The following is a 23,607-nucleotide window of genomic DNA, read 5'->3' as shown; positions in this document are numbered from 1 at the left end:
CATATCCGCAATGTGTTATCTTTGGCTCACAGCCCCACAGCTTACAAAGAGCAGACCACAGGGGTGGGAAGGAGGGGAAAAACATTCCCCCTTGAAAATTCTTTTATTTTGGAAAGGCAGTCTAGGTGTTTTTAGGAGAAATTTTGACCACAACTAGATTCACTAGCTTGTATATTACTTGCTTCCTTTTGTTTTTTAAACTTTTTTTTCCAAGTCAGAGTGTGGTTCTGGACCAATTTAAACCTAATCCTACCGAATAAAATTACTAAAAAAAAAACTGGAAAAAAAACAGATCACAGGTTTGTGATTGGTTATTTGTACATATGGCATGTATGCCTGTAACCTGATAAAGTACAGAGGTCTGGATTTAAAAAAAACAATAGTAAAACCAGAAAAAAGTCATGATTAAAAGTTTAATTAGAAGAATGAAATAGAGTGGGTTTTCTATTAATGCATCTGTGTTGTAACTCACGTGGCCCTGCATATTAATACGATCCCTTTATTTAATTCATAAGCAATTAAAATGGCTGGTCTAGATTACCCTTTTTTCATTTCCGTCTATTCATTCACATAAAATGAAGAAGACGTGGCATAAGCATCACACATAAATGCCCAGTGTACACAATATGGAATATGATTTGGATTGCTGAAGAGTTAAATTAAAAAATAGCATGAAAAACAATGGTAAAAAACACAGAGTGGAGAAACTGAGAAAAAAGGTGAGTTAAGACAAATGAACACAAATATAATAATAACACAAAAAAAAACACAAAACTGAGAACAAAATGTACTTGAAAAGTCTTATTTTGGATCATCACAAATGACTACAGTTTCATCACTTACATACTAAATAGACCGCAAACAGGAATTCTGGAGGTGTACCATCTAAAAGTGTCGTTCAGAATTGCTTTCTGTAGCCAGCTCCTTCAAAAGCACTTTCCCCATGCACTTCTAGTGCAGATAGTAGAGAAAATATATGTAAACAGGAGAAGCTACAAGGAAAAATCATAAAAACTTGAATAATGGAAATGAACCACTTTGCGTATGTTATCTTTCTTACCATCCAGACTTCATCAGGATGCAAAAAGATTCAGGCTGAGTCAGGCTCTTTTTTTTTATTTTTAGAGAGAAGAGATTTTCTCCTGGCATCTCAAACTAACAACTATGCTCTTTCAGTCTTTTTCTAACTGTACTGTTATGAACTTTTAAATTTAACATGCTAACTGAGGCCTGTAGAGTCTGAGAAGCAGCTCTTAGGTTTTTTGCAATTTCTCTGAGGATTGCAGGGTCTGACCTTGGGGTGAATTTGCTGGGATGTTTACTCCTGGGATGAATATTGTGTTAACACACACCTGAATGGTTTAGGCCAGCAAACTGTCAAAATGTCTGCTTTTATAGAGGTGCTCACACTTCCCGCTGATAAATGAATCAAGTACGTTTGATTAAGAGCACCTGTTTGCTACTTCCTCTGGAAGCAATACCGGTATACTTAGTGTCCCGTGTCCTTTGAAGACTTATTTTTTTAATGACTGTATGCATGTTCACATACTACTGTGATATTCTTATTTTACATCATACAAACGAATATTTTTCAACAAATGTACAATAACAAATACACTTTTTAACACTATATATATATATATATATATATATAAAAAAAACACCCAGCACGCCCCTGCGGGCGGTTTATCCTTCAAGCTCGGGTCCTCTACCAGAGGCCTGGGAGCTTGAGGGTCCTGCGCAGTATCTTAGCTGTTCCCAGGACTGCGCTCTTCTGGACAGAGATCTCCGATGTTATTCCCGGGATCTGCTGGAGCCACTCGCCTAGCTTGGGAGTCACCGCACCTAGTGCTCCGATTACCACGGGGACCACCGTTACCTTCACCCTCCACATCCTCTTGAGCTCTTCTCTGAGCCCTTGGTATTTCTCCAGCTTCTCGTGTTCCTTCTTCCTGATATTGCTGTCATTCGGAACCGCTACATCAATCACTACGGCCGTCTTCTTCTGTTTGTCTACCACCACTATGTCCGGTTGGTTAGCCACCACCATTTTGTCTGTCTGTATCTGGAAGTCCCACAGGATCTTAGCTCGGTCATTCTCCACCACCCTTGGGGGCATCTCCCATTTTGACCTCGGGACTTCCAGGTTATACTCGGCACAGATGTTCCTGTACACTATGCCGGCCACTTGGTTATGGCGTTCCATGTATGCCTTGCCTGCTAGCATCTTGCACCCTGCTGTTATGTGCTGGATTGTCTCTGGGGCATCTTTACACAGCCTGCACCTGGGGTCTTGCCTGGTGTGATAGACCCCAGCCTCTATGGATCTTGTACTCAGAGCTTGTTCTTGTGCTGCCATGATTAGTGCCTCTGTGCTGTCTTTCAGTCCAGCTTTGTCCAGCCACTGGTAGGATTTCTGGATATCAGCCACCTCCTCTATCTGCCGGTGGTACATACCGTGCAGGGGCCTGTCCTTCCATGATGGTTCCTCGTCTCCCTCCTCTTTCTTGGGTTTCTGCTGCCTGAGGTATTCACTGAGCACTCGGTCAGTTGGGGCCATCTTCCCAATGTATTCTTGGATGTTCGTTGTCTCATCCTGGACTGTGGTGCTGACACTCACCAGTCCCCGGCCCCCTTCCTTCCGCTTAGCGTACAGCCTCAGAGTGCTGGACTTGGGGTGAAACCCTCCATGCATGGTAAGGAGCTTTCTTGTCTTTATTTCAGTGGCTTCTATCTCCTCCTTTGGCCAGCCTATTACCCCAGCAGGGTACCTGATCACGGGCAGGGCGTACGTGTTGATGGCCCGGATCTTGTTCTTACCATTCAGCTGACTCCTCAGGACTTGCCTGACCCTCTGCCGGTACTTGGTGGTTGCAGCTTTTCTAGCGGCCTCTTCATGGTTCCCATTCGCCTGCGGGATCCCCAGGTACTTGTAACTGTCCTCTATGTCTGCAATGTTGCCTTCTGGTAGTTCAATCCCCTCAGTTCTGACTACCTTCCCTCTCTTTGTTACCATCCGACTACACTTCTCCAGTCCGAACGACATTCCAATGTCATTGCTGTATAGCCTGGTAGTGTGGATCAGTGAATCGATGTCTCGTTCACTCTTGGCATACAGCTTGATGTCATCCATGTACAGGAGGTGGCTGACAACTGCTCCGTTCCGTAGTCGGTATCCGTAGCCAGTTTTGTTAATGATCTCACTGAGGGGGTTCAGGCCTATGCAGAACAGCAGTGGGGACAGAGCATCTCCTTGGTAGATCCCGCATTTGATGGTGACATGTGCTATGGGCTTGGAGTTGGCCTCTAGTGTTGTACGCCACATCCCCATTGAGTTCCTGATGAAGGCTCTTAGGGTCCCATTGATCTTGTACAATTCTAGGCATTCCAGTATCCAGCTGTGGGGCATTGAGTCATAGGCCTTCTTGTAATCAATTCAGGCAGTGCACAGGTTGGTCAGTCTGGTCTTGCAGTCTCGGCTGACTGTTCTGTCTACCAGTAGCTGGTGTTTTGCGCCTCTGGTATTCTTGCTAATTCCTTTCTGTGTCCTGCTCATGTATTGACCCATGTGCCTGTTCATCTTAGCCAATATGATGCCTGACAGGAGCTTCCATGTAGTACTGAGGCAGGTTATTGGTCGGTAGTTGGAGGGGACCGGTCCCTTCTTGGGGTCCTTGGGGATCAGGACCGTCCGACCTTCGGTTAGCCATTCCGGGTGTCTCTCGTTAACTAGCAGCTGGTTCATTTGTGCTGCCAGACGCTCGTGGAGTGCAGTCAGCTTCTTTAGCCAGTAGGCGTGAACCATGTCGGGCCCTGGTGCTGTCCAACTCTTCATACTGGAGACCCTTTCTTGGATATCTGCCACTGTGATGGTTACTGGACCCTGTTCAGGGAGGTCGCTGTGGTCTGCCCTCAGATCCACTAGCCACTGAGCATTGCCGTTATGGGTTGCGTCCGTCTCCAGCCTTGGTGGTGCTGTTCTCTTATTATTATTGTTCCCTTGCCACTGAGAGTACACCTTTGCTGGTTCTGTGGAGAACAGCTGGTTTATTCTCCTGCCTTCTATCTCTCTGGTGTACCTCCTCAAGCGGCTGGCCAAGGCTGTGAGTCTTTGCTTGTCAGTTTCCAAGGCCTCAGGTTTGGACAGCTTGCTGTATTTCTTATGCACCTTCTTTGCCGCACCTTTCTGCAACTTCGTTAGTTGGCTAACCTCCCTCCGTGCTACTTTGATCTTGCCCTCTAGCCTCCTTCTCCATGGAGGGTACTGCCCCTTGTGGCTGTTCAACTTGTGGCCCACTGCTGCCGTATTGTAGATCAGCTTGTTAGTGTCGGTAATCGTGGTTGTAGGTATCGTCCGTAGTGCTGCATTAACATCATCTAGCAGCCCTTCTGAGGGTACTTCACGTAATCTTGGTAACCGGCTACGGGGGATCCAGGTTTCAAGCTTGGCCATGTTTTTCAGGTCAGTTCCTCTCGCACTCAACGATCCTTCTCCTATCGCACTTGGGGCTATGTACCCAATCTCAGGTAGGGGTGATGATATCTCCCCCCTGACCTGGCGTCTTGACTCCTCCTTGCCGTAGCATTTATGTTGTACCTCGTCTATCTCTAGCTGTGATAGCAGTCCCTTCTTTCGAATGTTGGAACACTGAGCTACTAGTTGTTTCGCCGTCACTGTGGATGTTGGGTATCGCAGAATCCATAGGTCCCTCATCCTATTCGTGTAGCCCCTTCCGCCAGGGTTACTTGCGTAGTAGCATTCCAACAACGCCCTGTTTTTGTGTCTTGCCCACCGATGCCTTCTTGTTCCAGTAGCCCACTTGTCGTCAGGTGTTGTTCCTCAACATATATAATATATATATATATATATATATATATATATATATATATATATATATATATATATATATATATAAGGATAAACCACCCGCAGGGGCGTGCTGGGTGTTTATATAGGTAGTTTACCATTTTGTTTGACCTTCAACTATTGTCACATCAGGCGACTAGGTATAGGCATGAATGCATTAAATTAAAAAGAAACTACACTGTTAATATTACTTGTTGAAAATACTTTTAGTAATAACTTTAGAAATAAGATCATTTCAAACTAGATGTTGCATGGTGATGTGTATTTTCATATTAGATAGCAGGCAGTGATCTGCGATCTTCCACATTAGCCACTTGTGACTCCTCCCCACAGTTTAAATGCCAAAAGTTAGCATTTTAGCTAATTGTCTGGTAAAAGGTCAATAGGCATTTGTAAATGAGACACATGGTGGGCGTTCATTAGATGTGCTGAGAGCTGCTAGTGCTTATTAGAGTAGCACTGGATCCAGCCAATGTCATCTTCCTCAAGGGACAGTCTGAGAAGTTCATTTATGGTGTATTGTAAAAAGAGGACAATGCTGTCAAAGCTGTTATTTTTTGGGCCACTCAATGTAAAGGCCAGTCTAGGGACACAGTAAATCTTGCAGAGAATTGAACTGTGTTTGTCTAAAGAGGAAAAAAATGCTTTTGGAGCCACCATGACACTTACAGTCCTCCCTCACAGTGGAGAAACAAGAAAAACATGCTGCTGAGATGACAATTTATATTTCGTGTGTTCTGATTATGTATGTCACTTCCACTTATCTAAATGTCATCAGTATCGGTTTAGCTGAAGGAACAGCAGAACAATGAAAGCAATTATCCCACTGAACCCATGGGGCTCCTGGATTTTATATGCATTGTCGTTTTTTTTCTGCTGAATATGTTGTTTGCTTGATGTGGGTGGTGGGATTAGGAGAATCCAGGATCATTTACACATTCATTACCCCTTCATTTATTAAGAGTTGGTCCGAGACAGGCTAAATCACGGCTACTCACTCAGCTCATCTCTTGAAAACCAGTGTTCTCCCCACCGTGTGGTACTTGAAACTAGATATAATTCATCACTTCCCACCTGCAGTTGAGACCAAAGCCAGTTCTAAGTGCCTACTCTCCTTCACAAATACTCTTTTGGTCATGATAATGATTTTGGTAATTTACACCAAGACCTTTCTTCTTTTTTTTTTTGATGAACCCTCCACCAAAGAGAGATGTCCATAAAGACTTCCCTTTATATTAATATAACCTAAACTGTTTGAGTTTTAAAGCAACACACTGGCATGGTTTTTGTTTCGTTTTTAATCTGACCATCATGTGACAAACATTTAAATGACATAAAACAATCCTCGCACTAGCAGCAATGTGAAATAACCTAAATAGCCGAACAATAAGTAGTATACCCTAGCAGCCATATATTAGTCACAAAAATATGTTCAGCCATTTATTTGCTCAACTATTAATCAGCTACAGAGCAACACTCCTGGTATTGTCTATTTCTAGCTATACATTTTTTGCTTATTGACTTCTTTTATAATTGAAAAAATAATTTTTTTTTTATTTAGAATCATACATGAGTTCTATTACAATTATGGATTGATTGTTTTAATCCCTACACTTTATTTCCACTGTAAAATTACTTTATAAATCCATAATTTTCCCCACATTAACTGTGCTATCCCTGCGTGTACAACAAGTTAAACATACAGTCACTGTGCATGCATCAAGCAAAGGGCACTGTGCAATGACATCAGAAGACCAGTTGCTGGACTTTTTAAAGAGGAATGCCGTCCCATTTATGTTTGATAATTCTAGAGGCGCTATAGTCCCGAGTCTTCTTTATCATATATATATATTTTTTTATGATGCATCGAATGTTTTGAGTCGATAAAAGTTCTGGATTGCGGACAGATCAGTTCAGCACCTGGACAAAGCTACAGTGGTGTAACAGCTGCACCATGTATTTAGCATTGTCTTGCTGAACTATGCAAGACCTTCCCTATATAAGACATTGTCTGGACGGAAGGAAGTGCTACTTTAAAACCTGCATACGCCTTTCAGCACTGATGTTGCCTTTCCAGATGTGCAACGCAACAGTACCATAAGCACTCACTTTTATCTTTGGGGTCATCTGAAGGCAATTGTCTATGGTGTGAAGATACGAGATGTGCAGCACCTGAAACTACGGATACTGGATGCCTGTGCTGGCATTTCTCCTGCGGTGTTGCTATCAGTGTGTGAAGAGTGGGAGAAGAGGGTTGCATTGACAATCCAACACAATGGGCAGCACATTGAACACATTTTATAAGTGGTCAGAAACTTGTAAATAACTCATGAAAGAATAAAGTTACGTTGAAACCAAGCACACCATTGTGTTTCTTGTGACATTAGCAATAAGTTTGATGTGTCACATGGCCCTCTTCCTATTGAAAAAACAAAAGTTGTATTCAAGATGGCCGACTTCTAAATGGCCACCATGGTCACCACCCATCTTCAGGAGTTTGCCCCCTCACGTATACTAATGTGCCGCAAACAAGACTTTAATATCACCAACCATTCCCATTTTATTACGGTGTATCCATATAAATGGCCCACCCTGTATTGTAGAAGACAATGGTGTTACTGGACAAACGGCATCTTCTTTGCATGAGAGAGCTTTAACCTGCATTTATGGATGGCACAGCAAACTCTGCTCACAGAGAGTGATTCCTGATAGTGTTTTCTAAGCCCATGCAGTGATTTCCATGATAGAATCATACATGTTTTAAATGCCATGCTGCTTGAGAGACTGCAGACCACAGACACCCAACACTAATTTTCCACTTCATCTCTCAGAAAGGCAAAACTCTCTTGCTGAATTTCTACATATTCTCAGCATCTTTTTATATTATGGACTATAGATGATGAAAGTCTTTGCAATTTTACACCGGGGAACATTATTCTGAAATTGTTCCACAATCTTTAAATGCAAATCATTGCATTCTGCATTTATTTGTATTTTCCTCCGAGTCCAAAGTTTTTCTGAATTAGGATGGCAAAGAGTCCAACTTTTTTGCAGCAGTGCCTCACAGATCAAGATAAAGACTACCTCGATGTTTGTGTTTATGTTGTTAATGACGGAAAACGGCATGTAGGCATGTAAAGTGAAGCCATACCGACTCTTAGACTGCAAACAAATGTTCTTTACAAAAATAGATGGCTACTCTAATCTGAGAAAAATATATTGTTTAATAAGAGACAAAAAAATAAATAAACTACAACTAAACTAAAAAAATAAAGTCATCTAAACTGAACCATTTTCTTGACAACTATAAGTTGTATTAAATGGTTGGGTCTCATTATTAACATATTTGATCAGCATAGACCTTAAAAGCTCTCTACTGGCTACATCCCTCTTCATGGGCTGAGTGAAGTGCCATCACTTTGAAGAGCACCACAGTTATTGAAGAAGTTACACCATCAGCTGTCCTCTAATTAAAAGCAGAAACAATGATTGCTCTCCAAAGAACACATTTTCAGACAAACTCTTAACACCCCCGCCTCCACCACCGCTCTCTGGTACACATAAGCATACACACTACACACACACACACACACACCAATATAATTTAGTTTAATAAAAATTGCTAAGCCTGTAACCAATCATAAAAGCATTCGCTTTCTAGTGGAGTTATTATCAAACCAAAAGAAAGAATCTTTTCCGGGCCTGTCATCTATCAATTCCGTGACAAAGCACTCTTCAAAGCACAAGGCTAATACATTTGGTGCATGACAATAAAGCTTTTCCCAAAACCTATAGAGTGCTTTGAGTAAGTGGCAGCCAAGGACTTAAAAGTGTTTCTTTGACAAACCACTTAGTTTTCTGACTTTGGAGAAGGAATAATGATCCCTTCTGAGAGGGAGATGGAGATGTGTGGATTAAAAATAGGCCTATGTGATTTTCAAACTAGTTCTAATAACCTGCATAAACTGAAATAAATCAAAGAAGCAATCACACTTCTCAAACACTTGACCACAGTTACAGAGTCTTTCATCATTCGTTTTCCCCTGGGTGACTGACACTGCATGTAATTCCTCTCTTAAGCTAATTGTTACTTCTGTTAGAAAGACAGACCTATTTTAATTTAAAAGAACATTCACCATTCATAGGGAAAATTTGCTGTGTGCACTGACCAACGTATGATCCATGAGCAAAGTAGATTCATTTTCGAATACTGACAAATCCTAATGAAAGAAACTCCTGTATAAATAGCGAGCTTGTTCCTATAAACCATAATATGGCTCTAGCACTGTCAAACATAAAAAACACTGTCTAAACACCTTGTTTCATTTGTCCTTTTACACATTGCAGCTACACAGAAAGTGCTACTTTGTACTCTCATGACTGATTAGTTTGCACTGTTCAAACAACTGTTTTGGAGACCTGTCTTTGATCAAAGCTTAGAAAGACTTAAGACACAATCACATTAGAACACAAGCGCACGTCTATAACCAGAACATTGTGCTGAAATCCCCAGATGGGAATGGGGAGCAATTCTATCCCCATCCCAGTGCCAATTAAAAAATGCATTGACTTTCAATTCTTCAGAAACCACAAGCCATTTCTTTAGTCCACCTCAGACTATTTCACCTAAGTGTATAGATGTCATTTCATTTTAGAGGTCAAGCGAGAGTTTGACCCTCCTTCTTTGTGACAGCCAGCATTCTGGGGATGAATGTGGGCAGTGTTTACCTTGTAGATGAAGCTTGCTCTCAGGGCTCTGCAGAAGGATTGAGCTAACTGAGTCCAGATTGTCATAGCTACTGCATCCCAGCGGGCCCGTCCGTGTCTCTGTCACCTGCAAGAGAATTAGGACTCAAATGAAAAACACATATCAGATTCACTTTCTCTACTTGTGTGCGTGCGGTCATGCAAACGTCTGCGTGCCCGTTGTGTTCAAGTATTACTACACTATTACACGACTACATATCTTTGTTTCATCTATTGTGCTTTCACTGTACTTTGCTCGATGAAGTATTCCTCATTTAAAAGCAGCCATCACACAACAAACCACCCTTTAACAATGTTTAGGTGTATTATTATGTTTGAGCTACTTAGACTCTCATATGTACAGACTGTACAGCATTCACACTATTGTTATTACACCAACAGGCAAATAATGTATTGAGAACTAACTGACTTAGTTATTTTTCCACGAGGCGATGTTCATCTTGCCACAAGGATGTGATTTTTTTTTTTGTGGGGAGGAGGGGGAATTAAGCTGTTTTGCAGGAGGAATATTTTTGAACTATGGGATTGTTCTGTTCCAAACAACAAAACAATAAAAATCTTTATCTATGACAAAAAAAAAAGAGAACGGAACAAAAATAAAACAATGTAAGCATAACAGAAAGTATTGAAATCAGAAATCTAACCAGGCTTAGTCAAACCTGTGTCAAGGATTTTGAAAGAATCTTTTTATCTCAGAGGCATAACAAATGAATCAATAAATATAAAGAAATTTAAACAAAGCAACAAAATTTGCAAACAATGATCCACATGTTGCAAGTCCTCAAATTAGTCATTTTTACACATTCCAACATCTGAAATGATTGAAGGGCTTCTGAAACTACCCATTTAAGCAAAAAAGATCCCTGAAATTCCTGACATAAAAGACTGTTTCCAGTTTTAAATAGTGCAATAATATTTGTTAGGAGCTATGTGGGGTAGAGGAGGCGCAGACAAACCTGCCTTTGAACAGTGAAAAATATTTGGATTGAGAATATATCACAGTTTGGATTGAAATGCAACTTTTTAGAATATTTTACATATTGTATCAATGCTTCATTTTTAGATTTGGTTTGAGATTATGCCAATTTAAAAAGCTTTGTGCCCTTACAAGATTATATACTGCAAACAAAAATGATTTAAAATTGAACTCATTAAAATGTGTGAAAAACAAGGTGAGCTTTTGTATCCACAGAGGGCTTTAGACAGGCTGGGGAGGCTGAGGGAACGTTGAAGACAGAACACAGAGACAAAGGCTACGAGATGACATGGCATGACAACAAGACTGACATCTACAGGACACACTGAGGACAAAACACAGGCAAAGGGAAACACTAATAGGAACTAAACCAAAACCACAGAGATAAACGCAATAATCGGAAAACTCATAAGTGCAAGAAAACTAAACGAGGAAACATAAGACACTCACACAATAATGATTAAACAAGATTCAAAACACTGGGTCAAGACGCAGAACCATGACATTCATATCTGTTGTGAGATGAATTTTCACCACAGACAGCTTCAGTAACTTATATTGCACATTTGTGTGTGTGTGTGATTGACAGTGTGATATCATTTTTTCCTGTCTTTAATTTTGATACCATACCAGATGGTGGGCTGACAAGCACGAAATTAGACAGATGTAAATCTACCCCTGGCATCAGGCGGCAAAATCAGAAGACAGACAGGGACAGACTGGAGGAGAACTATATAATCTTCATATTCAATCAATATGCTCTTGAATAAATCTTGCTATATTAGGGCACATGCTAGAGATGCAATAGCTTTTTGTTTTTGCTTTGTTTGTTCTTCATATTTGACGATAACGCTGACATTCTTTATCTGTAGATTACGGTATGCCACTGTTGCATATTATTTGTTAAAAATATACAACATTTTAATGACTGAAATTAAATGAATGGAGTGTGAAAGAAACATACAGAGATTGGAAATACTATTTAAAAATGTCACGCTAGCATTCTGGTATTGCTACCACCAAATGTTTTACTGGTCTTTTCCTTTAAGATACAAATGGGAAAAAGTGGTTGATCCACTGAAGCTTTACCATTTTAAATTAAAACGCATACAGTACCTGCTGTTTACAGCACTGTAAGTAACTGAACTCCTGCTTTCCAGATTAGAAATTCACATTTTACTGTCTTCATAATATAAGGGCTTATTCCAGTTTAATTTTAATCACATTCAAAGAAATTTCCTTTCAACAAAGGTTAGCATGTATGACTTTTAAAAACTATTAATGAGGTAATAATGATCACCTCCTTGCAGTTTTTAGCCACAATTCATTAGTTTGGTTAAAAGAAATAAAGAATTGAATGGCAAAGGTTTTGAAGTTTTGAGGTGCTGAGGTGCATTTGACTAATGTGTGCATCTGAACTGATAACAGAACGACGCAGTCACACTGTGCCATTCACATTTTTGCTGACCGAGCTCTTTTCCTCCCTTTTTGTTGTTCTTATTGTGAAATGAATGACCTCCTTCAAAAGGTTGTCTTGCACGACCCAGGGTGACTGAACAAAGGTGGATATCTGTCCCTTGTCACTTCGGGACATCTCCCATGTGACAAAATAGGTGATTTCATGGGCAAGCTAAGGCATATTTAGATCTTTACTTTCACACAAATTGTGTGCATATATATGAACACTTGCTTCTTGCCATTTTTCTTCACAGCCAGTTTTCTATGGAGTTATTTGCTCCAAGAATTATGGTTCCAAATTAAGAGCACACCCGGCTTTAAGGATTAGAGACTGACCCTTGTAATCTGGATGACCTTAGGAGAGCGTAGTGCATTACTTGTTAGGCTCTGTCTTTTCATTTTCTCCACCACACACCATAAGAATGCTCTGCACCAGATTATGAAAATGGAGTGTAACGTAATAAAAATACAAGGAGCAATCAAAGGACTGAAGTGGGCCAAGGGGGACTTAGAGGATTTGGATTATTAAGCAGAACACAACAGTGGAATCCCACTGGGCCCGGACTGTATAACAGTCCACAGACAGAAACCATAGTTCTGGAACAACCATCTAATTGTCATCTGTCACCAAGAAAATCATCTAACCAAGTAAATAAGAGATGATGCACAGGAGATCTAAAGTTGCAGGTTCTGTTGGTGACTTAATGCACATATATTATTCCCCGAGCCCCATATAGTTAAAAAAAAAAAAACTACGTTTTTCCTGTGCAAAGTTCTCTGTATTTCAAAATGCAAAATATAGCTTCATGATATACATACCAGGCAGCTGCAGTACATCAGGTGCATGTAGGAGTATGTGTGGGTACTTGTGGGTAACGTGTGTGTTTGCATACAGTGTGTCTGTGCATTCAGACTCAATCATGTTGCTTGTTTCTTAGGAACCAGTTGCATATGTAATGATCAGTGGCTAAGTAGCTACCCCATGAAACAATTTGACCTCAAGCACATCTGAAAATTTTGATTTGCACGTTTACATCTCAAGCTACGTATTTATAGTCCGTCATCTTTCTCACTTTATTTGATTTGAATTGGCCTAGTTAACTTGCTTTAATTGGGTATCTGCCTTTCCAGCACACAGGCCCATTCACTTCACATCTATAGCTGACCTTTCTAATGTACCTGCCTTTCATTAAGCGCCAATTGGAATTTCTTTAATACAAAGAGGAAGATTTGGCAGTTAACATCATAAGTAAAGGTCATTTCATGAAAACTGTGCAATGGAAAAAAAGAATCTCATATAAAATTATTATACAAAATAGACTCTAAAGCACTGTGAATTATTAGGGATAAAACACGGAAAAGGTAGCTGTAAAACTGCTATTATGTGAGCTTTGCTCATAGTTTGTGGACACATGTATCAAAAGGTAAATGCATCCATGAGTTTAGGCCAGTGTATACCTATCTTTTTATTAATACATCTCTCCAGATGTATCATAATACAGTCCCCTTATGCATTGTATTAGTACTTTGTCATTTGTCACCTAGAACATCTCCCTATCTCTACATATGATTCAGTGTGTATCGACTGCTTCAGCGTGCAATAAAACCACTTTTTGTCAGGTTCATTAAAATTACACAGCATAGGAAGCTGTCATTATTTCTACAATTCCTTGAAGTTGTCATGGGAGTAGTATGATCTTACTTCTATACTGCTATACTGAAAAGGATGTTTCTCTGAAACCAAACCACACATTATTCTAGTCTCCGTTGCAAGAAAGAACAAGGAGAAATAAAAGGTGGTTTGAAACTATGTGAGATAAGGAAAACAATGTATGAGGCAATAAGATGGGTGAGTGGGACAGGGAAGATTACTGTAAGGTTCAACTGTCTTCATTACACGTCTCTTCTGCTGCACCATCCTAATCTGCCCATCACATGCCATTTTCTTAATGACTTGCTATTTATGGCTACATAGAAAAGAAGAGACGTGCTCCTCTGTAATTCTTCACCCTGGTAGTGAAAACTCTCTCAGGACACTTTTCTGCCTTCTTCATATCATTTTTCGTGTGGCTAGAGTGTTCCTCTAAGTCACACTGGAGGCACGGAGCAACCACAATTTTTGTTTCTGTAGTAGCACATTTTCCCTTGAACATTTATAAAATTCTCTGTATGAATATTTAAATATCTAAATGTGTCAAGTGTAAAAGACATTGTTAATGTAACTCTTTAGTTTTAAGTGATATGGAAAAAAAAAGATCAACTTTAGGGCATTTCTAATTATAAACTTGGCACCCTCGAGTGTTGTAACTCAAGCAACACTGAATATAAAATCTGTCATGCTTGCTTGTGGCAAATGCAAATTAGATGTAAACTGCTCCGAACTTGGCTTCTGCAGACGACAGAAATCTGGGTCATATTGTATACATGTTAAATTTCTCTTGCCCTACACAAGGCTCACAAGACTAGACTGAGAGATGAGAAAAAGGATCATATGACTCTTGCTGGTACACTACCACCACCCACAGCACTGCAGCATCATCAGGAAATATGCATATTGATTGCTGGTGTAAATCTGCCCAGAGTAACTGTATGGATAGGTGACCTTGTGAGGGATGCAGTAAGCACACCCTGTAGGAATGCACACTTGCACACTTCATGCATGAATGACTATAGAGTACGCGACACAGTCAGCCGCTCAGTCACATGCAGACTCACATACAGTCAAGATAGCATGCAAGCACACATTCACACAGCCAGTTTCTCATCATACGTCTTGCTGCATAATCACACATTTCCACGGGAACACACTCATTCGTAAAATTGACATTTTCTTTCTATTAAAACACTCCATTGGGTATCTTATTTTCATTCCTAAATGACCCTCCCTCCCCACTGGAGTCCTAGCTTGCAGCAATGAAGTTCAGCCACACAAAGACAAACAACCATATGTCATTTTTGTCTATCAGCAAGGTATGATTTTATGCACAGTGGGGAAAAAACCTCACTAACGTTTTGTAAGAAGGTCATATAAATACATATAAGTACCTTAAAAATAATGATAGTAATGCATTGATATATGATTGAAAAAATGTTTATATCCATTAATGGCAGCTTTTAGCAAAGTTTTAATAGTGTAACTGGTTGAAATAACATATGTATAAGTTTAGCATTGCAGTGCTTTTAGCTAGCATTATTCTACATATGCAGCAATTATATTTATCATATAATTGCTAATAACCCTTACATAGTGCCTAGAAATGTTTATATAATAGCATTTTTAAAGTAATTCATTAGAATCGGACTTTACTTTCAAACTATATTGCTGACTTACACTCATCATAAAGTCTCATTAATGATCACAGGGCATTACAATTACATTAACCAAAAGTATTTTAGATGCCATATAATATCTAAAGAATGAGCTTAAATCTTCAGTATAGCCATTACATTTTTTATGAAGACAACTCTTTGCACTGAAACATCCCAGTGGATCACAAACTAAACGATAAACCTAAATAACCATACATGCTCAATGTATGATACAGTTAAACAGTTAACATTTGGATAGATGCTGTGTCATGGATGAAATGCTTAGCTGCCCAAAGGGATTCTGGTCTTGTCTCAAGATGCAAGAGCGAAAGACTTTGAAAGAGGGTTTATTGTTGGGGCACAGATGGCATGAGTTTCAATCACAAACACAGCTGGACTGGCTAGAGTTTCAACTTGAAAAGCGGCTAAATTAAATCTGCAAATAGATCTATGGGAATTGCTTCAAGGGTTGGATGTTGGAGATGATGCTTGTGTGAAAAAGAACAACTGAATGAACTCTGTGCAGCGCATGATCAGATGACTGCCAGAAAGAACAGTGTCGACACTTACATAGAGGGAAATGGTTAGTAGTGAACAACTTATGTATTGGGGGTTTGGCTGGCATGAACTGGATTCGCTATCCCTTTAGAGGAAATGGTTATTACAAATTAATAGGATGTTTTTCTGAGTTATCACCTGTATCCTATTTCCTGTCTGTGTGCAGGTATCCCATGCAACCGCCTGTATGCCAGGGTATATTTCAGAAGATGTAAATCTCCCACTTACTGGCTGCACGGTCAAGAGCTGCACTCACATAGCAGCAAGACAGTCTTTTGTCATCCAAGTGTTGCAGGTCATGTTAGCAAGTTTCCATTGCTGTAAGCATGTCATTGTCTAACAGGTCATTCCCCTACTGCTTTTTGTCCAAGATTTGGTGAAAAGGAACCTTGACCCTCATAGTAAATCCTGTGAGAAATGGGGGCAAAGGGAGGAAAGCAATTTAGTTTATAGCACAGCGTATCTGTGGGATGTGGGATGACCAGCACAGTCCCAGGGCAGGTGTATGGGGTACATGTCTGTATGTTTAGCTGATGATCTTCTTGGGTAAACGGCTAATGACACAGCTAACAGTTTGTCCACTGTCAAAGCTAACAAGTCATTAATAAGTTAATAAGCCCCTCTGTTTGTTGATGACATCTTTGGCCTTTCTGGCAAACAGAAGCTAGTTGTTTACTTTGAAGTGCTTGATAGAACAGTCATCATTTCCCTGATGGTTGTGATAATGCATAGCCATTAGCTATGGAGTATATATAGGGCACCACCTGGTGAACACATATTCCCAAACAGGAGGATCAACTCACACACTCTAGGTAGGAGAGTCTCTCACACCCAAGAAATCACTATATAGGCCGATCTTCAGGCAGCAATCTCACCTGATGAAATACTTCTTTGATACATCCCCAGGAGATGGATGGGCCTGGCGATAGCTGCTCATTTGGGATTTGGTGGTTATAGGTGAAGGAACACTAAAACACAACTCAATTTTTGCATGTGCCTTGCAGTTCTTTCAGTGTCTTGGCAGTAAAGAGATTTACATTGTGGAGCACGTCAAAAGGGTTTCCCATGCATGTACTACAGTGAATACTCAACCAGTAATGTGTGGTGGTGCTAACCACAGTGCCAGGAGCAGTTGTTCGTCTTTACCTGTGTAGTCTTCTGCTGTCTTGCCAGGTGCCTTAAGTTCATGCAATGATCCAGAAAGTGCTGTGTATTGTAATGATAATTAGCTTTGAGCTTGTTGAGAATTTGGGGGGGGATTTGAAGAATCATTAGGATACACACTGAAGGAGTGGGGGGGGGGGATATCATGTCTACCACCCTGCGGTCTTTTTAGTAGCAATCTTATACCGTTTCCATTGCTTCTTGAGTGTGTTTCTCTTTATTTGCACAAAATAATCGATCTTGTTGAGCATTTCCCCACCCTCTTGATAACCATTTCATTCACAAGTTGCCACTTTGCTATCTATGTTATAGCTTGTAGTCTGTGGTAGGTTTGTCCCCTTTAATCATCTATCCAAGTCAACATATTTTTCTACATCTTCACTTCAGGGAGTATAATCCATCTCCAACTCATAATAGCTGCATTGCACTCAAAGGACCGGTTTGTGGCAGAGGCTCTAAAATGTCATACTCACTGCACTATGTCACAATTGCGGAGTGGGCATCTGTAAGAATTCAGTGCCTATGTTCCTCTAAGACTGGATGTATACAAAAACCTCTGACACAACTGACACAAGTAACAGGCTAACTGCCAAAATAAATTGGCAAGACAGCACTTAGCTAAGCCGCCAACCATGCCCCTTTACAGCTAGGCTGGCAAACAAGTTGTCCTACTCTATCTTCTAAACATTTGCAGTTACTAGATCTCAAATTAATTGAACATTTTGAGCTGACATGTATGTAACAGCGGTAACCTCAGCCAAACCCAGCTAAAAGACCAAATGAGTAAAAACGTCATGGAAACATGCTCAGTCCATTCGGTAGAGTTTTAGAGACATATAGAATCAGTGCCATGCTGTTGGGCTTTTTTTTTTTCCTGTGATAAATTTCACCATTAGACCATGTCTACTTTAGCCAAATGTAACCATTTTTCCACCAGTGATTTTGATTACCAAATTTTATTTAGCAATACAATCAGTGGTCCTAGGGAAATTTTCTTATTAAGGATTAATAGTGTTCTGTGTGTTTTGGTATTCCAACCATTGTAACTTGCACAGCATGTGCAACCTGTAGGAGTCCAATAACAATCAAACAACTGTTTGTATTTCTCATTGATGAAAAAAAACTACGTTTATAATGAGGAAGCTTTGCATTAGTGCCTGCACAGATGTCTGATGTCATCAAAGATTGATTGTGATATACCCTGCTGGCTGTCCTGATGTTCACGTGCTGTTCTGCCGCCTCATTAGTAGTCTGATAATGACACAGTTAATCAAGTATTGCTTGCCAAAGTCATACACAGCATACATTCTGATTTGGGGTGCTGCAGATCATTGATTTTCTTTTTCTTTCTTACTTAAAATCATATGAGGATTTAGGTATGGAATCAGTGTATCTGGTAGCATTCTATATCTGTATAATGTGTATATACCTGTATAACTTAATAGAGAGTGTATTCAGAGTGTATAAGAGTACGGTGTTCTAAAAATGTTTGCGTCTTATTTCTCGTAGTAATTCTGATTTTTGCAAGTGATTACATTTTCTAGAATACTTTTGTTACCTTTCCTGTTGATATGAATCCTATCAAAGACAATGTGAGTGAGAGTGAAACAAAAACAAAGAAACAACAGCAATGAAAAAGTAGGGAAGAAGAAAAACAACTTTTTATCATCTTGATCAAACTAAATTAAAATATACAAGGTCATGTTCAAGGTCATTTGCTGTCTTCACAGGGAAATTTGTATTTGACTCATATAATAATATGTCACGGTAAGAAACACATACAAGACTTTAGAAGCTGTCGCACTTCTCTGGTGATTCTCTGAGCAGGGCAGTCAGGGCACCAGCATCTTTCTCATGAATGCCCGTCACAACGAATATCCATATAAACACTGTTGATGGAGCTGTTCTACTGCTGGCTGAGGGTCTGTCTCATCCTCTTTGTAAAATTGGCTATTCGATTAGGCAGACAATTGACAGAAACATGGTTTTCATTTTAAGAAAATTCTTCATTCTCCAATGTGGAGGACAGTTCTTTCAGTAGAGACACATTAGTTGTCTGTAGCTTTCATAATCATTTCAATTGTGTCTTAAGGATACAGTTGTTTTGCCATCTATCGTTCCAGACTTATACACTGTGGAAATATGTCACATAATACAAATACAATACAAAGCTACTTATTTATTTTGCCCTTCACATTAGAAATTTAAGTATAATATTAAATCCATGAATTCATAGTTCAAAATAATTGATACATTTAAACATGTTTTTAGTATATACAGTGCTTTGAAAACATATTTGCGTCCTAAGATTAGATATTTTTCATATTCATTAAACAAATTCTAATATTTGTTTGAATTTGCGTGACCAAACGAATTCTACTAGTACAAAAAGATAACCCAGGTAAGAATAAAAAATACGTTTTCATGAGACTGTGTGTATTCAAGCTACTATAAATCCTCTGGGTAATAAGAGTGTTAGACAGATGCTGAATGAACTAATAGTGAATAAATGTATTAAATATTGAATCCCACAGAGGTCAAATTTTGAACATTTTACAAACTATTTCAACGGAACTGACTTTCAACCTGCTTACCTGCAGATGGGAAATGTGGAAAACATTTCTGCTGTATTGATGCATGTTTTTTATCCTGATTGTAAGTTTGCACTCCAAAGCAGGACTTACAGCCATACTAAATCAATATTGGAGGAGCAAAGCCCTTGTTCTCTGTGTTTATAGATCCGTGCCTTCTGATGGACTTTGCTTCCACTGCACATTTTGATCACTGTCTGTCTGCAGCCGACGTGACTGGAGAACTGCAATTTAGGCTGCCTTTATTTTTAGTCAAGTAAAAGGAAAATACAGATTCATCCTAAATGCATTTTGTTTTGAATATGTTTTGCATTTTGAATATCAGACAAGGTTAACATATATTACCAATGTTATTAGTATTACTAAAAATATGTATAATGCTGAATGTGTTTTTACATTTTTTAGCACATGCTCAGCCACTGTTTTAGGTGCCTTTAACACAGATTTCCCTAAAAATAATACAATTAAGTATGCACCTCTTTACTCTTAAAAGATGTGCAAATGTGTGTGCATTAAAAAGCAAATAATAGCATACAATAGAATATAGTAAACAGCTTTCATGTGAGAGAAAGTGCTCTCGATTCTACATGGGTCCATCAGAAAACAGTCTGCTACTTCTCAAACATGATACTAGTATCATGTGCCATTAATAGGGCTGCCACAAACGATCATTTTGATAGTCGACGAGTCACTGATTATTTTTGCGATTAGTCGACTAATCAGATCATACATCCATTGGATGTAAAACGTACAGCTTATTGCACCAGCATGCATCTGCTCTTATATAACTATCATTAGCTTACAGCTTGAAGTGTTTAAGGTATGTGCCAACTAAAAATAAAGACAAGATGATAGTTTATTAAACTTTTAATGAAATTTGCAGATTGTCTCTGTTGTGGAGTTTAATAAACTCGGCCGTCTGTTCTTTTTATGTAAAACATAACAGGACACTGGAGTAAATTCTCTACCATTTCACACTTCTGTTTAATCAGTTCTCTGTTTGACGTTTATTCAGCTGTGTAAAAACTATAACTTTAATCTCAGCCAAACCGATTTACTCAGGAACAAATAAAACACTGAAAAAAGCCAAACAATAACATTTTTAAATTATCTGAGTGACTTATATATCATGTTTACCCTGAGCAGCGAAAGACCACGGGGGGGGGTGAAAATGATGTGCCGGGAGTACGCTGTTCTCGCCGGCTCTAGTGAGCCTCGAACCCTCTAGCTATCGAGCTGGTGGGTAACAGATGTCTCCGAAAACGTCAGAGCACTTTTGCAAATATGTGATGTCTTGATAAACCGAGCAGATATTTGAAGTTTACAAAGCTACATTCTCGCCTGAAAATGTGTTAACAGTTTATTTTGTGACCCAGAAAGAATAATAAGAGTAATATTAAAACTAAGTAGCTGGCCTACAAATGCGGCCTCCGAAGGATGCGGCCGCTAAATTTGGACACAGCTATAAAACCGGACACTGCTTCTTCTTCTTCAGGGTTTAAAGGCAGCTGGCATCCCTGGACATGCAGTGCTGCTGTCTTCTGTTTCAGTCCGTTATTACACTCTTAAATCCTAGTTCTTATTCCTGCGTCTTTCGGGATCTTACAAAGCTTCAAACAACGCGTCGACTATTAAATTCGTCGTCGACGATTTTAATAGTCCACGTAATCGTGACTAGTCGACTAATCGTGGTAGCCCTAGCCATTAAGACAAGCTATCCGGACACTGTCCAGTTATAATATTCCTAAACAAAAGTACAGATTATACCCAATTCCTACTCTATGAAGTAAAAAAGAAAGAAGTAGATATTCTTAAAAAGTCTCCCCCTCACACCCCAAGCACTCTTACTTGCTGGGTGTAACACACCCACTGCAGAAAGGCTGATGCCCAAATAGTTCCAGTAAATCAATATAATAATAAAATAGGAAACTACATGCAAAGGGCAAGAACTCTAATCTAGTAATCTAGTCACCACATATTTCGATTGGGGAATAAGTGATAACTGAGAAGGACTACATTGAATCTATGCATTTTTTTGTTCTTTTTAGGATATATATATATATATATATATATATATTGACAAAACTTAAGAACATCTGAGCTGAGCTGTTGTTCTACTTGATGATAAAGGTTGAAGATATTTAACAGTACAAAGAAAGCATTGTATGTTCAAAAATACTAATAGGTATGAATGTTTTAACCCAGACCTTCCCAAAGTGTGTTATACAGTAAAGTTACAGTGGGATCCAAATAACATCAGGCTGATACTGCCACGATTTGTCCCCTGGTTCAAATCACAGACAAACAGTATCCCACAGCTGTTTATGTTTTTGAACCCATTTTGCTCTGAGAGGCATTTTTTGAAAAATGTATTGATAGCAATGTTAAATATTATTACACAGGAAAAAAACAACTACACATAAAATAATCACATCGTGACGCCTCTGCCTTTGTAAATGGAGGGACAGTAACTGCGTGTGTATGTAAGCATGTAATACCTGCAGATAGTCAGATTAACAGTATTTTGTCTCTATCTGCCATTCTGCAATTCATCTCATGTAAACAATAACGTGGCGCACAGCGTGACGTGAAAAAAAGCACATACCTTTGATGTTGCGTGACGAACTCTGTATTCCTCGTCCACACGTAAACGCAAAAAAGGAGTTTTAAAAAATCTCCGTTTTGGTGATTCGAAACGCCGTTTACGTGTGGATGAAACAGCTGCGTTTCGGGGGGACGAACATTTTTCTTGTAAAACAAAGGGGGGCCTGGCAAAAAGAGCTTGGGAACCACTGTTTTAAGTTAAAACAGTGGTTGGTTAAAACCTTTAACCAATAAAAGCATGGATTTGTGTTCCATTCTTTTATGTAACTGCTGGATTGCACCACCCACGCTACAAGTTCACTGCCATTCTGACTGTGCACAGCCATGTTTGTTTCACTTGATAGAACAGACCTATTAGGTGGCTATTTTATCCTGTTAAAAAGCAAAAGACATCAATTTTGTGTCTAAGACAACTCATTACTAACCCTCATGCAGTACGTGATAAGCACAAGAAACCCTTCTTGCGTGACATTAGCTCCTTAACTTACCCATCACCAATCCATTCCCACCCCTTTCTCAAGTTAAAAAAAACCCCTCTCCTCTTGAAATACGCTATTGGTCCATCGGTTTGGATCAGAAGACATGTAGCCCTCTCAGCTTTCGATGTGTGTGTTTGTGCGTGCGTGTTTGTGAGTGTGTGTGTGTCTTTGTGTATGTGTGCTATATGGATGGTCTCTCTTCTCCACACGCCCTGCCTTCCTTTTCTGAGAAACTGACTCAGCAGCCACTGTCAGGTCTGCTTAATTTTGTCATGCTTGACTTCCTGCTACCTGGACTCTCATCTGCCAAACCCCCTTAATCCACTTGTCACTCACAACAACAAAAAGCTCGGGATCTGCTCCTTGAATGAAGATAGGGAGGTGGAGCATTGGTGGGTGTATAAGAGAGTTATCCTGCAGATTTTAGTGCAGGTGTGCAAGCACAGGTGCATCACAACTGCTGTGGGAATTTTAGAGTTACGGGGATTTCAACACTATTTCTAGCCATTACCCAGAATAAGGCAAAGAATCTGTCAAAGAATTTATATATATATATATATAGATAGATAGATAGATAGATAGATAGATAGATAGATAGAATTTGTCCAGCTGACCTTGTATAGTTATATATTTGATGACATTGCAAGACAACATCCTATTTATATATTAGGTAGCATTCGCTGCCTAATTTCTCATCTGCAAGCTTTTTTTTCCACTAAGAATTGTGTGATTGCAAATGCCTGGAAAACTAGAGAAGTCTAAATAATTATGATCAGCTGGGCTTGAAATTAACACCAGCTAACTCACTCAGAGTAGTTAATATTTGACTGCAGC

General features: G+C 39.5%; 1 protein-coding gene across 1 annotated transcript in view; it reads right to left on the bottom strand.

The window, feature by feature from the left end:
- brinp1 (bone morphogenetic protein/retinoic acid inducible neural-specific 1) overlaps window positions 1-23,607 on the bottom strand; it is a 102,823-nt gene that overhangs the window by 17,676 nt on the left and 61,540 nt on the right. The window contains exon 5 of the mRNA XM_039999951.1: window positions 9,596-9,701. Coding sequence (XP_039855885.1) covers window positions 9,596-9,701 — 106 coding nt within the window. The remainder of the gene's footprint in view (window positions 1-9,595; window positions 9,702-23,607) is intronic.

Source organism: Simochromis diagramma, unplaced genomic scaffold, assembly GCF_900408965.1.
Source record: "Simochromis diagramma unplaced genomic scaffold, fSimDia1.1 OVJJ01000596.1, whole genome shotgun sequence".
Classification (NCBI taxonomy): domain Eukaryota; kingdom Metazoa; phylum Chordata; class Actinopteri; order Cichliformes; family Cichlidae; genus Simochromis; species Simochromis diagramma.
This window is presented reverse-complemented; position numbering and strand designations above follow the sequence as displayed.